The following is a 15,062-nucleotide window of genomic DNA, read 5'->3' as shown; positions in this document are numbered from 1 at the left end:
TGGATTCATCAAGCCCCACATGTCGTGGGGCACAACATTTTACAGGCAAACAATAGATTATAGCAAAGATGTCAAAGGATTAGAAGAATCTGCTTCATGGAATCATGGAATGTTATCCAGAGTTCCCCACATAGTGCGACAGAGTGCTGAATTTAAAAGGAAACAATATGCAAAATGTTCTGGCCATATTAATTGTTAACACTGGCCTTTCACCAAAGCATTGGTCATATACCTCACAATTTCTGAGGGTGCCTGTATAGATGTGGATGAAATGTCAGGAGAAAATACTTCTGGAACGTGGCCATACAGCTTGGAAAACACACAACAACCCTGTGATTGCGGTCATGAAAGCCTTCGACAACACATTGGTCTGTATCCCTTGTCAGTACTTTTCCCATAGAATCCATCCTCTTCCAGCAGGTTTTCGAGTAATCCAAGTTCAGTGCTTTGTAGAATAGGTTTCCCCCTTTTAATTAGCAAAATACATGCAATTCTATTGAATGCACAGAAGGAAGAGAAAGAGGAGGCATGAGAGATACATCCCATTAAACTACAAATCTCATGCTCTTATAACACTGAGCTATGGCAGTTAAAAGGGTCCCTGGTGGCACAGTGTGTTAAAGTGCTGAACTGCTGAACTTGCGGACCAAAAGGTCCCAGGTTCAAATCCCGGGAGCGGGATGAGCGCCCGCTGTTAGCCCCAGCTCCTGCCAACCTAGTGAGTAGATCAATAGGTACCGCTCCGGCAGGAATGTAACGGCACTCCATGTAGTCATGCCGGCCACATGACCTTGGAGGTGTCTACGGACAACGCCGGCTCTTCGGCTTAGAAATGGAGATGAGCACCAACCCCCAGAGTCGGTCACGACTGGACTTAACGTCAGGGGAAACCTTGACCTTGACCTATGTAAAGTATGTTAAAGTAGGGCTCAAAGCTGCACTAATTTTCACAAGCAGATGCAGCCAAAGTAGGGGAAACATGACATCAAACTACAAGTCCCAATTCTGAAAATTGAGGAATTGCAGACACGAATCAATCAGGGGCAGCTAACACCTCAGAACAAAGGATCCCCCCATGCTGGAATGAAGCTTGCAAGACCATTAATGCTAATCAAGGTGATTAATTGAAACATGGCCTCCCAAGAGACGACGAGTTCTTTCCCCCATCCTGGACTTTCCACAAATATATAAACCTCACTTGCTTGGTTTTCCAATATACCTCACAACCTCTGAGGATGCCTGCCATAGATGTGGGCAGAACGTCAGGAGAGAATGCTTCTGGAACGTGGCCATACAGCCCGGAAAATGCACAACAACCCATACAAGTCCCATGATTCTATAGCAGCTAAAGTGGCTTCTGACTGCATTTATTCTATAGTGTAGATGCGCCCAAAGAAAGCATAACTGATTTGCTCTGCCACTTGCAAAGGTATATTTAATTTTGCATGGAGGGAGGATCCATATGGTGGAAAAGTTCCAGCTTGCAATGGTGGAGAGGGAGGGGGGAGAGAGGAAGCTTTCCCCCTCCCCTTTCCAGCTTCTCAGCTTCCTCTTCCTTGGAGGAAGTGACACAGATTTGCAACCGGGTCAAGCCCACCTCTTTTTGGTTTCCCCACCTCTGAAAGTTGCACTCCCCCTGTTTGCAGGGGCCTCTTGCAATGGGGAGGTGGGGGCTGTTGTGGAGGCCCTGGGGCTGCAAAAAGCCCCCGGCGTGGGGACCGAAGGTGAGTAGCAAAACCCTTTTGGAGAGCTGCAAAAAAAGAAGCCGTGGCCAGGTTGCCTCGTGGGGTTGTTTTTCTCCTTCCGAAGAGGGCGGGGCCTTCGCCAGGCCTGGGAACGTGCAAACTGCCTCGTGCACAGCCTGGGTACAGACAAAAAAAAATGACTGCTTGCTTGCAAAGAACTTGGATTTACACAGAAACGATCTCAACCGAAACCATGTAAGACCTCATCTCCCAGATATTGGAAACATGGGATCTCTGGGTGCATCTACACTGTGGAATGAATACAGTTCTGTAGCAGTTTAACTGCTTTGACTCAAAAGCTATGGAATCCTGGAAAGTGGAACTTGATAAGGCACCAGAACTCTTTGGAAAAGCTAAAGACTTTGTGAAACTACAACTCCCAGGATTCCAGAGCATTGAGCCATGGCAGTTAAACTGGTGCAGAACTGCATTCATTCCACAGTGTAGATGCACCCAGAGATCCCATCTTTCCAAGATCTGGGAGAGTCTTACATGTATAATTTTTTCAGATGAGATCGTTTCTGTGAGTTGTAAATCCAGCATCCCTGCAAGAAAGCAGTCATTTTTGTATGTACTTATTTTTTCCGCCAGCATTACAAGTCTTATTATACAACTAGCTTGGGTACCCGTTGCTGCCCGGGTTATTTGTAAAAGTCAATTTTTTAATTGTACAAAATGCATAAGGTTGTGGGTGAACTACAACTGACATCATGCCAGGTTAACCCCGAGATACTCCATCAGTATGGGAAGTTTCTTACGTTGGGCAAGTTTGCTCTAGATGCCATATCGGTGGGGTTCAGTGTGCCTTCTGGAAATAGGGTAAACTACAACTCCCACTATGGTGAGTCAGTCCCCCCAAACCCCTCCAGTAGGTGGAGTTAGTCATGGGGGTTCTGTGTGCCAAGTTTGGTCCAGGTCCATCATTGGTGGAGGTCATTGGTTCTCTGGTTGTGGGTAAACCACAACCCCCAGAAAGGAAAGTCAGTTCCCCCCAAACCCCTCCAGTAATCAAATTTCGGCAAGAGGTTGGGCTAGATGGCCTTTATGGTCTCTTCCAAATCTATGACTCATACCACCTATACACCTGTTAGAAGTAACTTTTCCCACCTTCCCTACCTGTAAACGAGCATCCTAAAATAAAGAATTAAGCTGGACTAGACATTTTTACATTTCCTTTTTTAATGTTATGTGTGATACAATATGTTCCCATTCTATTTTTTAAAAAACGGAATAGCTTGACTTTTCTATCAAACAAGACAACTTGCCCACTTTGTTTCTGTTGTTGTTGTTGTTGTTGTGTGTCTTTGAGTCCTTTCTGAGTAATAGTTTTTCCTTGGCAAGATTTATTCAGAAGGGGTTTACCTCTGAGGCTGGGAGCGTGTGAATTGCACAAGGTCACCGAGGCCCCTTTTACACTGCCATATAATCCAGATTATCAAAAATAATAATCCACATTATCAACTTTGAACTGGATTTGGTCAACTTTAGATTTGGTTTGGTTATCTGGGGTGCAGATCCAGAAAATTGCATTGGATAGATCACATCAGCTCTAGCTTCTGATACAGAACATATGCCATCCAGTAGTCACCATATGCTCACCCACAGAAAACCATATTTAACAATCTGGAAGTGATGTGGTCCATCCAATGCAATTTTCTGAATCTTCACCCAAATAACTCCAGGAACAGGCCTAAAAATGACGTCCCAAAAAAAAAAATGTTTTTCGTTGGCTGTGGTATTATCTGTATTAGTAGCAGTGAGGCCACGGACCATATTTTAGTTCTTGCTGGTGGTCCACAGAAATGGTGGTCCACAAAAATGTCCAAACATTTCCATGTGGCTCAAAATCATTTAAAGCCTTTGACAACACATAATGCTATTAATTACTCCCTTTCCATCAGAGGGCAGGGCATCAAACATATACAATATAATCATGGACAATAAAACATAATGCTAACATGTCTTTATTACTCCATTTCCATCAAAGAGTAGAACATCAAATATATAAGATCAAAGACAATAAAGCGTTATACGAACATGTGTTTTATTACTCTCTTTCCATCGGAGGCTGGAACATCAATCGCATACAATCAAAGACAACAAAACCTAATACTAATATTTATCGTCGTTTTCAACCAAGAGTAGGACTTCAAATATAGACAACGAAAGACAATAAAACATACTACTGGTTGAGTGTCCCTTATCAGAAATGCTTAAGACTAGGAGTGTTTTTTTCTTCAAATTTTGGAGAACTCAGAATCATAGAGTTGGAAGGGATCATCCAATCCAACTTCATTCATTCAGATAGAAATGTACAATCAAAGCTCTCCTGACAGATGGCCAACCAGCTGCTGTTTAAACAACTCCACTACACTCTCAGGCTGCATATTCCACTTGTATTTTGCATATACAGTATGTTCATAAGGAAATAGTTTGGAGATGGGATCCAGATCTATCCAGATTTATTAATCCAGATTTATTTATGTTTCATATACACCTTATACACATAGCCTGAAGGTAATTTTGCACAATGATTTAAATAATGCTGTGCCTGAAATGACTTTTGTGTGCATTGAATCATTAGAAAGCAAAGGTGTCGCTGTCTCAGCCAGTTATGTGGACAATTTTGGATTTTGGAGTATTTCAGATTTCACCATTCTGGATCAGGGATTCTCAACATATACTGGGTCAGCTCCAAAGTATCAAACACATCCTGCAAGCTTTCACCCTTTCACTGGTCTCTGTATTAGATAGATATGTTAAAATCATACAGGAGTCTTAAGGCAACAATGTTACTGTACCATTTTCTCGGAGATGTTACTGTGTTGTCAGCTAAGATGGTACTGAGAGATCTCAATACTGGCAAAGTCTCATTGTGCATCCCTTTAAATGAGGCATGGGCAAACTTTGGCCCTCCAGGTATTTTGGACTTCAACTCCCACAATTCCTAACAGCCTACCGGCTGTTAGGAATTGTGGGAGTTGAAGTCCAAAACACCTGGAGGGCCAAAGTTTGCCCATGCCTCATTTAGATGCTGATGAATTGTGACTTCGTTCCCAATTCAGGTTAAGCATCCCTCATCTGGCAATCATAAATGCTCCAAAATTGAAAACTTCCTATTCTTCAGCCACCCATTCCACTTTCGTCTCTCTTCATTCGTTCACAAAACAGAAGCAAACAGAAGGCTTCTCTAGCCCCCCTCCCCAAATATATCTGTATTGGGTATCTTATACCCTTAGTCTTCCTGATCCTCAGTCTCCATCTCATGTTTCATTCACAGTACAGATAGATCTGAGGATCTGTGAAATGGTAGGAGGTGTGCATTTATGCTAGCTCCATCAGAGTTTGCAAAAAAAATTTGCAAAATCCAAAATACTGTATATACTTGAGTATAAGCCTAGTTTTTCAGCCCTCTTTTTAAGACTGAAAAAGCCCCACTCGGCTTATACTCGGGTGAGGGTCCTGGTTGGCTTATATTTGGATCAGCTTATACTCGAGAATATATGGTACATTTATTATTTTTCTCTATTATTATTGGTATTATTACATTTATTATTTTTCTCTATTATTGTTGCTACAATTACATTTATTTTACTCTTTTTATTTTTTATTATTAATACACTTATTATTTCACTCTGATCTTATTATTATTTTTATTTTATTTTTTTAATATAGATTTATTGAAGATTAGTTTAATACATCGAAAGAGTGAGAACATTTTTTGATATAGAAAGTGCAGAAATTAAGATTAGGATAGTAGAGAAGAAGATTAAAGACTGTTAATACAAAAACAAAAAAACAAAAACAAAAAGCAAAAAAACCATCAAAAATACCCCCCCTCCAAAAAAAAAAAAAAAGACTTCCATCTTTGCCTTTGCGTTTCCCATTCTCCAATCCTTAAAAAGAGGGTGATCTATATATACAAAACCATTATAGATCAGCCTCAGTCACCTTCGTAATTAAGGCAATCATTCAAAAATAAAAGGAATGATAGCCTTTCTGTTGGCTGTGTCACAGATTCTTTGCTTTCAATAGACTGTTACTTGGAAATTGGATGCCCAGAAGAAGTTAATCTTCTGCTCGTTCAGATTGAATCTTCATTTGCTTTTCCTTTCATATTCTTCTACTTTACTCCAGTCTGTATATTTTATCGGGGTCCCTGTATTTCTCTTTAATAAAAAAGTTAATTTGTCCATATCTTTTATTTCTCTCACTTTCTGTAGCCATTCCTCTGTGTTCGGTAGTTCATTTTGTTTCCATCTTCTTGCAAGACAAATTCTGGCGGCTGTCGTAAGATATGTAAATATTTTATCGTCATTAGGCCCTAAATGATATATTGGTCTGTTATCCCCAGAAGATAGTACTCCGCTTTTCTGGGGAAATTGATTTTAAGAATTTCCTGGCAAATATTATGGACCTTCTCCCAATAAATTTTCGTCATTTTACATGTCCACCACATATGGAAGAAACTTGGTCCTCACATTTCCAACAATTTTTGGAGGTATTCTTATACATTTGATTTAATTTCTTTGGTGTGATATACCAACGGTGGAACATCTTTAGCCAATTTTCTTTTAGGTCCATTGCATAAGTGTATTTTAATTTTTTGGTCCAGATAGTTTCCCATTCTGCCAGCATTATCGGTCTTCTTAAATTTTCTGCCCATCTGATCATACACTTTTTTATTGTTTCCTCCTCTGTTGACCACTCCAGTAATTTATTGTAAATTTTTGTGATTATCTTATTTTCTGATTCTAAAATTTTGTCCCAAAATTGATCACTTTGATAAAACCCAATCTCTTTATCTTTATTATATTCCTCCTTAATTTGCATGTAATGTATCCATGAGAAATGCGCAAACTTCTGTTTTATCTCTTCATATGATTTCAGAGTTTCCGAGCCTTTTACCAACAAAGTCTTATATGTAGGCCAATTAGACCAACCTAGGAGTCTTCTTTGTTTGGCTTCCATAGTGGATAGCCATAGTGGTGTCTTTAAATAGAATTTTTTTTTATACTTTTGCCAAATTCGTAATAGGGAGGAGCGAATAAAATGGTTTCCAAAATTTTTCTCTTTTCTCTCTCTTTCATACCAAGTGTACGAATGCCACCCCACTCTCAGATCTTATTATTATTATTGCATTTATTATTTTACTCTATTATTACTTGTATTATTTTCCTGTATTTATTATTATTATTATTACATGTATTATTTTACTCTATTATTATTAAAAGGCTACATAAGGGCATTTACATTGAAGAAGATGAGAATAATGATTGGATCAGAGTTGGACAGTCTTATCTTAAATTTGAGCTTTATGTAAATATTCAAAAACATTTAACCCACTGATGCCTTAATAAACTCGGGGCTATGTCTGTTTTTATTGTTGTTTTTATTGTTGTTTTTATTGTTTTTATTGTTATTTTAAAGCTAAGTGTATTGTTTAAATCTATTTCTGTAAACCGCTCCGAGCCAAACTGGGAGTAGCGGTATACAAGTAATAAATAAATAAATAAAATGTAATTTTATTGGTATCTATTTTTATTTCTGAAATTTACTACCCTCGGCTTATACTTGAGTCAATGTTTTCCCAGTTTTTTGTGGTAAAATTAGGTGCCTCGGCTTATATTCGGGTCGACTTATACTCGAGTATATACAGTACTTCCGATCCCAAGCATTTCAAATAAGGGATAGCGATCCATCTATATTCCTTAGTGTTGATTTTGCTAACTAGGTTTGTGCAGATTGCAGTCCAAACATTTCCATGTGGCTCAAGATTATTTATAAGCCAATATCCATGGTTTTAATTATCTGCAATTACTGTAACAAAATATATGATCTCTTGCAACTGTCAAGGTCCCCTAGGTAATTCTATGTGTGCTTCTGGTGGAAGTCTCCTAGAGTTGCCCTGAAGAACCCAGGAGATTCTCAAAGAAAATATCTCTAGGAAATGTCTCCAAAGTGGCTCTTTGTTTAAATCCACCAGAAGTCATTCATTTCAATGTGGTTCACTATTATCTACAGGAGTGATTCTCATCCTGTGGGTGCCCAGGTGTTTTTGGCCTACAATTCCCAGAAAACCCAGCCATTTTACCAGCTGTTAGGATTTCTGGGAGTTGAAGGTCAAAACATCTGGGGACTCACAGGTTGAGAACCACTGGCCTCCAGTTTCCTGTGTGCATGATACATTCATAGGCATGGGGTTATACTGTTTTTGTTAAGAAGAAATGGCAAATTTATGATATATTTCTGATGGAAGTCTTTGAAAACCCAGCAGATTCCTAGATATCACATTAGGGGGGGGGATGCTTTAGAGACTAGAACACAGAGCAATAAATTCAAATTACAGGGGAAAAGACTCCAGTTAAACATTAGGAAGAACTTCCTGATAGTGAGAGCTGTTTAGCATTGGAATATGCTGCCTCAGGCCCCTACTGTACAGCTATATAACATCCACATTATCTGCTTTGAACTGGATTAATTATTTGTTTAAAACATTAATATTCCGCACTTCTCACCCCGAAGGGGACTCAGGGCAGCACAACATATACATGGCAAACATTCAATGCCGGAGCATAAAATAAACCATAAATATGCATAAACATTAATTATATGGCAGTATAGACTAAGATAATCCAGTTCAAATCAGATAATCTGGATTTTCTGCTTGTTTGTTCTAGGTCAAACCTATGGTAACTCTCAGTAGGTAAAGGTAAAGGTTTCCCCCTGACATTAAGTCCAGTCGTGTCCGAGTCTGGGGGGTGGTGCTCATCTCCATTTCTAAGCTGAAGAGCCGGCGTTGTCCATAGACACCTCCTAGGTCATGATTGCATGGATCGCCGTTACCTTCCCACCGGAGTAGACCTATAGATCTACTCACATTTGCATGTTTTCGAACTGCTAGGTTGGCAGAAACTGGGGCTAACAGCGGGTGCTCACTCTGCTCCCCAGATTCGAACCTGCAACTTTTCGGTTTGCAAGTTCTGCAGTTCAGTGTTTTAACATTCTGCACCACCGGTTGATTTCAATAGGGTTTGCTCTTATCCACCATATCCTATGTCTACTGTAGGTTAAGGAATGTATCTCCCATGAATACAGGGACTATATTTGTAAAGTGGGAATGAATTGTGTGTCTAAAAGTTTCCCCTTTTCTTATTCCAGGTGCTCCACTGCAGGAATGCGTCATCTTTCCCTCTTCCCCGCCAGCCGCTTCCTCCGCTGGCCCAAACCATGGCCCGCTACCTGCGCTCGCTGGAGCCCCTGGTGAGCCTTGAGGAGCTGGAGCAGACGCAACAACTGGTGACCGAGTTCGAGACCCCGGGCGGAGAAGGCGAGAGGCTGCAGGCCCGGCTGGAGCGCAGGGCGGCTCGCATGGAGAACTGGGTGAGGCAGCGGCCCCGGGGAAGCTGCAAAGAGGAGGATAACATGGGGAACCTCAGGGAGGAATATGCAACCTATTATTTCCTCACTATTGGTAGAGCAATGCCTGTGCAGTGTCGTGTCATGGAACGGTGTTTGGAACCAGCACAGATACAAAACAAGATGCTTTTTTGGGGTAGGGGGGTCTCAGTCAGCACCTCTGGGCAAACTTTGGCCCTCCAGGTGTTTTTGAACTTCAACTCCCACAATTCCTGACAGCCAGTAGTCTCTTAGGAATTGTGGGAGTTGAAGTTCAAAACACCTGGAGGGCTACAGTTTGCCCATGCTTAATCTACACTGTAGAATTCATGCAGTTTGACACCAGTTTAACTGCCATGTTTCAAAGCTATAGAATGGTGGTAGTTTTGTAATTTGGTGAGGCACTAGCACTCTTTGGCAGAGAAGCCTGCAAAACTACAGACTTCAGGATTCCATACTTTTGATCCATGGCACTTAAAACAACAGCAGCAACAACAGCAGCAATAATAATATCAAAACTATGTAAAACTTTTTGTTGTTGTTTGGTTATTAATGTCATTTCCTAATTGGTTTTGCCATAAAAACATGGGAAAAGTTTATTAAACCGCAAAACTTTGTTTTTGCTGGACATCGTGCAGCACATTAGGCCTCTTCCCTCCTGACTTTCAGGAAAAAAAACCTAAAAACATGGCTCTGGGATCAGGCCTTTGGTCAATAATGGGATCAGTGTAATAAGAGACTATAATTTCATAATAACAACTGAGACTGGCCCTGGAATATGATCTGGATTATGTGATTTTAATTGATGTTTTAATGTTATGTTTTTGTAGGTTTTAATGCTTCTATTTATCTCGCAATGTATTTTTATATGCGGCATCGAATTGTTATCTTTGTAAGACCACCCTGAGTCCCCTTCAGGGTTAAGAAGGGTGGAATATCAATGAGTATCTTATTGAGTCTCAACCAATTCAACATAGTTTGTGGTAGCCACAAAAACAAAGTTTCTGGAATATAACAACTACTTTCAAAGTAAGTACTACAAACAGGAACAACACTTTCAAACCAGGAACAGAACATTTTCAAATTTTGCTACAAAGTATAATTTGCTACTCCCTTTTCTCACAACACAAAATAGTAAAAATACATTATGATAAAATGCATTTTAATCTCCGTGCCATGTGCTTTAATATATGTATTTTATAGTGGTGTGTGTGTGTGTGTGTGTGTATGTATGTGTATGTCACACCACTATAAAATACATATATTAAAGCACATGGCACGGAGATTAAAATGCATTTTATCATAATGTATTTTTACTATTTTGTGTTGTGAGAAAAGGGAGTAGCAAATTATACTTTGTAGCAAAATACAGTAGTCATAGAGTGTAAATTTAAAATGGATGGTTTAAAATTTACTGGCAGATCTACCGGAAATGATTGTCTTTATTTGTGTTTAAATTATGACAGGTCATTTAACATAGTGTCAAACAGTGTTTATTCTACAGTGTAGATCAGGAATGGGCAATAAGAATTGTGGGAGTCAAAATCCAAAACAACTGGATGGCCGAAGTTTTCCCATGCCTGGTGTAGATGCTTCCTGTGCCATAAAGGCAGCAAATTTGACTTGCGATATCTTCAACATCTGTTCAACATCTTTATTAATGATTTAGATGAAGGGTTATAAGGCACGATCATCAAGTTTGCAGATGACACCAAATTGAGAGGGATAGCCAATACTCCAGAAGACAGGAGCAGAATTCAAAATGATTTTAACAGATTAGAGAGATGGGTCAAAAGTAACAAAATGAAGTTCAACAGGGACAAATGCAAGATACTTCACTTGGGCAGAAAAAAATTAAATGCAAAGATACAGAATGGGGGATGCCTGGCTCGACAGCAGTACGTGTGAAAATGATGTAAAGTCCTCGTGGACAACAAGTTAAACAGGAGCCAACAATGTGATGCGGCAGCAAGAAAAGCCAATGGCATTTTGGCCTGCATAAAGAGGGGTACATTGTCTAGATCCAGGGAAGTCATGCTACCTCTCTATTCCGTCTTGGTCAGATCACACCTGGAATACTGTGTCCAATTCTGGACACCACAATTGAAGGGAGATGTTGACAAGCTGGAATGTGTCCAGAGGAGGGCAACTAAAATGATCAAGGGTCAGGAGAACAAGCCCTATGAGGAGCGGCTTAAAGAGCTGGGCATGTTTAGCCTGCAGAAGAGAAGGCTGAGAGGAGACATGATAGCCATGTACAAATACGTGAGAGGAAGTCATAGGGAGGAGGGAGCAAGCTTGTTTTCTGCTGCCCTGGAGACTAAGATGCAGAACAATGGCTTTAAACTACAGGAAAGGAGATTCCACCTGAACATCAGGAAGAATTTCCTCACTGTGAGAGCTGTTCCGCAGTGCAACTCTTTACAGCGGAATGTGGTGGAGGCTCCTTCTTTAGAGGCTTTTAAACAGAGGCTGGATGACCATCTGTCAGGGGTGCTTTAAATGCAATTTTCCTGCTTCTTGGCAGGGGGTTGGACTGGATGGCCCGTGAGGTCTCTTCCAACTCTATAATTCTATGATTCTGTGATTTGAGATGTTGAAACATACCCCTGAAATAGGTTCAGCATCTCAGTTCAGAGTTCAAGCTAAACAGAAATGGGTTTGCTGCCCTACTGAGAAATGTGTCACTAACCATTACTAAGGCAAGCAATGGCACACACACAAACACACACACATACAAAGCAATGCTGCAAAGTTCTGACTAGCAGGTGTTCATGATTTCTTCAGCACCAAAGTGGGAATCAGCTCATGGGGAATTTTAAGAAACAAGAGATGTGTCTACATTTTCCATTCATGATCTTCCGTCTCCTCCTGATAGTCTTAACTCTCTCCATTTTGTCCCAGATCACGGATTGGTGGGTCCAGTCGGCCTATCTGGAAAGTCGCTTGCCCCTGGCCGTCCACTCAAGTCCGGCGGTTGTGCTCCCAAAGCAGGACTTCAATGACTGGAGAGGACAGCTGAGGTAAGGAGCAGAGCGGGATGGTAGGATGCATGGGGCGGGTTTGTGGAAACCATTGGCGTGGATCCAGAGAGAGAATCAGGGTCTTGGGAAAACGCTGGCAGAGTACATGTTGCAGTCCAATGATTCTCCATCGTCCCCAGGCTAAGGAGAGCGTCTCTTATTTCCCCTCCTAGAACAAGGTGTACAAGGCTATTGGGTGTCTTATGTTTTGTTTCCTCCATAGCATCCTCTTTCCAATGAGCTCTTCCAAGGTTTTGTCTTTAGTTCACTTACACTGTAGAATTAATTCAGTTTGCCATGACTCAATGCTATGGAATCATAGGAGCTCTAGTTTTACATGGTCTTTAGAATCATAGAGTTGGAAGAGACCTCATGGGCCATCCAGTCCAACCCCCTGCCAAGAAGCAGGAAATCGCATTCAAAGCACCCCCGACAGATGGCCATCCAACCTCTGCTTAAAAGCCTCCAAAGAAGGAGCCTCCACCACACTCCAGGGCAGAGAGTTCCACTGTTGAACAGCTCTCACAGTGAGGAAGTTCTTCTTGATGTTCAGGTGGAATCTCCTTTCCTGTAGTTTGAAGCCATTGTTCCGCGTCCTAGTCTGCAGGGCAGCAGAAAACAATCTTGCTCCCTCCTCCCTATGACTTCCCTTCACGTATTTGTACATGGCTATCATGTCTCCTCTCAGCCTTCTCTTCTGCAGGCTAAACATGCCCAGTTCTTTAAGCCGCTCGTCATAGGGCTTGTTCTCCGGACCCTTGATCATTTTAGTTGCCCTCCTCTGGATGCTTTCCAGCTTCGACTGCGGTGCCCAAAATTGGACACAGTATTCCAGGTGTGGTCTGACCAAGGCAGAATTAGTCTCATCTGTCAGAGTGCTGGAGCCTCCCCATACTACAATTTCCATGACTCCACAGCATCATGTCATGACCCTTAAAGGGATGTCAAACTGCATTAATTCTACACCATAGGTGCACTCTTAATCCTCACCGGCATCCGCCCAGCCACCAAATGAGTAACGTTGTGTTCAGAGTAGCTTATGCAAACTCACAACTAGTTAAGCATGATGTACAAAGGAGTATAATTATAGTTTGCTTGGATGCCAGGTGACATCCGTGTGGAGAGCAAACCTGTTCCTGGCAGCAGATCAAAGTGGACTAAGTGACCCAACCAGTACCCATAACTAGCTCTCTTGTGGAAAAGAACTTCCATCGGGGGTATAGCTCAGCGGTAGAGCATTTGACTGCAGATCAAGAGGTCCCTGGTTCAAGTCCGGGTGCCCCCTCTTTTTATTATTTTTACTTCATTCATTTATGTTATTTAATTTTCTCCCAATAATGTAACTTATATTTAGAAACAATATAGATTAAAATCTTGGTTAAAAATATAATGTATCTAGAAATAGGCAAATAACGTATGAAGTTAAAATCTTAACATTCATTAGAAGACTACAATAATGTGGATTCAATTTCCATGTTTTAAGTTACTTATAGTCACCACTATTAAAAAAAATGGAAATGTATATGTCATTTTTTGGTTCTCCAGTATGATTCTATGTGCCAAACGTCGACCTCCTGCTTCTGAGCAAGCATCTCTTGACGAAGCAACAAGAGGAAATTTGGAAATGAATCAATTCCCCCACCTTCCACAGTGTAACAGTGGGACTCCTCACATCCAAAAATTATAGTGTTTATTTATTTATTTATTTATTTATTCGTTTGTTTATTTACTTCATTTCTATCCCGCCTTTCTCCACCCCGGAGGGGACTCAAGGCGGCTTACAAATATTAATATACATCTGAGCAAAATATCAACAATCTAGATAAAGGTAAAGGTTTTCCCCTGACATTAAGGCTAACCGTGTCCACTTCTGGAGGTTGGTGCTCATCTCCATTTCCAAGCCAAAGAACCAGCATTGTCTGTAGACACCTCCAAGATTATGTGGCCAGCATGACTGTGGAATGCCACTACTTTATCGCCAGAGTGGTACCTATTGATCTACTCACATTTGCATGTTTTCAAACTGCTAGAAGCTGGGGCTAACAGCGGGAGCTCACTCCCCTCCCTGGATTCGAACCTGCAACCTTTCAGTCCGCAAGTTCGGCAGCTCAGCACTTTTACACGCTGCGCCATCAGGGGCTCCATCAACACTCTAAACATGAGCAATTAAAACATATATCAATCAATTAAACAGATTAAAACCAAATAAAATTATGTGTCATGATCTCATAACCAAATCGTTTGGTACAAACTGTAGTTTCAGGCATCCATAAGGGGTCTTAGACTATATCCCCCATGTATAAGGAGATCTTGCTGTATATACAGACCTTAAAAACACATTAAAACTGACGTCGGTCAGTTTTTAGAGGAGAAGTTACAAGCCAGTGGAAACAAGAGCTGGTATAAAGTTATAGGTGTGAGTGATTTTCAGTATCTCATCTTCTTTGTTGCTGTTGTGTACCTTTAAGGTGTTTTCAACTTATGAAGGCAACTAAGGCAAACCAATCTCATGGTTTTCTTAGCAAGGTTTGCTCAGTGGGTTTGCTGCAATTTGTTTGCCTGCCTGAAACTGAGTGATTTTCACAATGTTGGAAATTTGAAGTCAAGGAACTATACTTGATTTTGTCTCTCCTAAGCTATACTATGGGCCCTTGGCTTCTGCTAGGGTTTGATTCTAAGGCATACAGGTACATAAATGTGGATACGAGAATCTGTGATGCTCAAGTCCAATTATATACAATGACATAATAAAATGACATTCCTTATATAAAATGGGAATATAAAGGTTTGCTCTGGGGGCGAAGTAGGGACACTATATTTATTTTAATACAGTAGAGTCTCGCTTATCCAAGCCTCGCTTATCCAAGCCTCTAGATTATCCAAGCCATTTTTGTAG

At 40.8% G+C, this 15,062-nt stretch overlaps 1 protein-coding gene and 1 non-coding gene across 2 annotated transcripts in view; both read left to right on the top strand.

Moving 5' to 3' along the window:
• The first annotated feature begins 1,572 nt into the window (after positions 1 to 1,572).
• LOC100556956 (carnitine O-acetyltransferase) overlaps positions 1,573 to 15,062 on the top strand; it is a 56,415-nt gene continuing 42,925 nt past the window's right edge. The window contains exons 1-3 of the mRNA XM_008105700.3: positions 1,573 to 1,724; positions 8,907 to 9,128; positions 12,048 to 12,166. Coding sequence (XP_008103907.2) covers positions 1,659 to 1,724; positions 8,907 to 9,128; positions 12,048 to 12,166 — 407 coding nt within the window. The 5' untranslated portion in view covers positions 1,573 to 1,658. The remainder of the gene's footprint in view (positions 1,725 to 8,906; positions 9,129 to 12,047; positions 12,167 to 15,062) is intronic.
• Positions 13,380 to 13,451, top strand: trnac-gca (transfer RNA cysteine (anticodon GCA)). The gene has a single exon. It is a non-coding gene; the product is annotated as a tRNA-Cys (tRNA).

The sequence above is a fragment of the Anolis carolinensis genome, chromosome 2 (assembly GCF_035594765.1).
Source record: "Anolis carolinensis isolate JA03-04 chromosome 2, rAnoCar3.1.pri, whole genome shotgun sequence".
NCBI lineage: Eukaryota > Metazoa > Chordata > Lepidosauria > Squamata > Dactyloidae > Anolis > Anolis carolinensis.
Note: the sequence above shows the minus strand (reverse complement) of the source record. Positions and strands in the feature narration are given on the sequence as shown.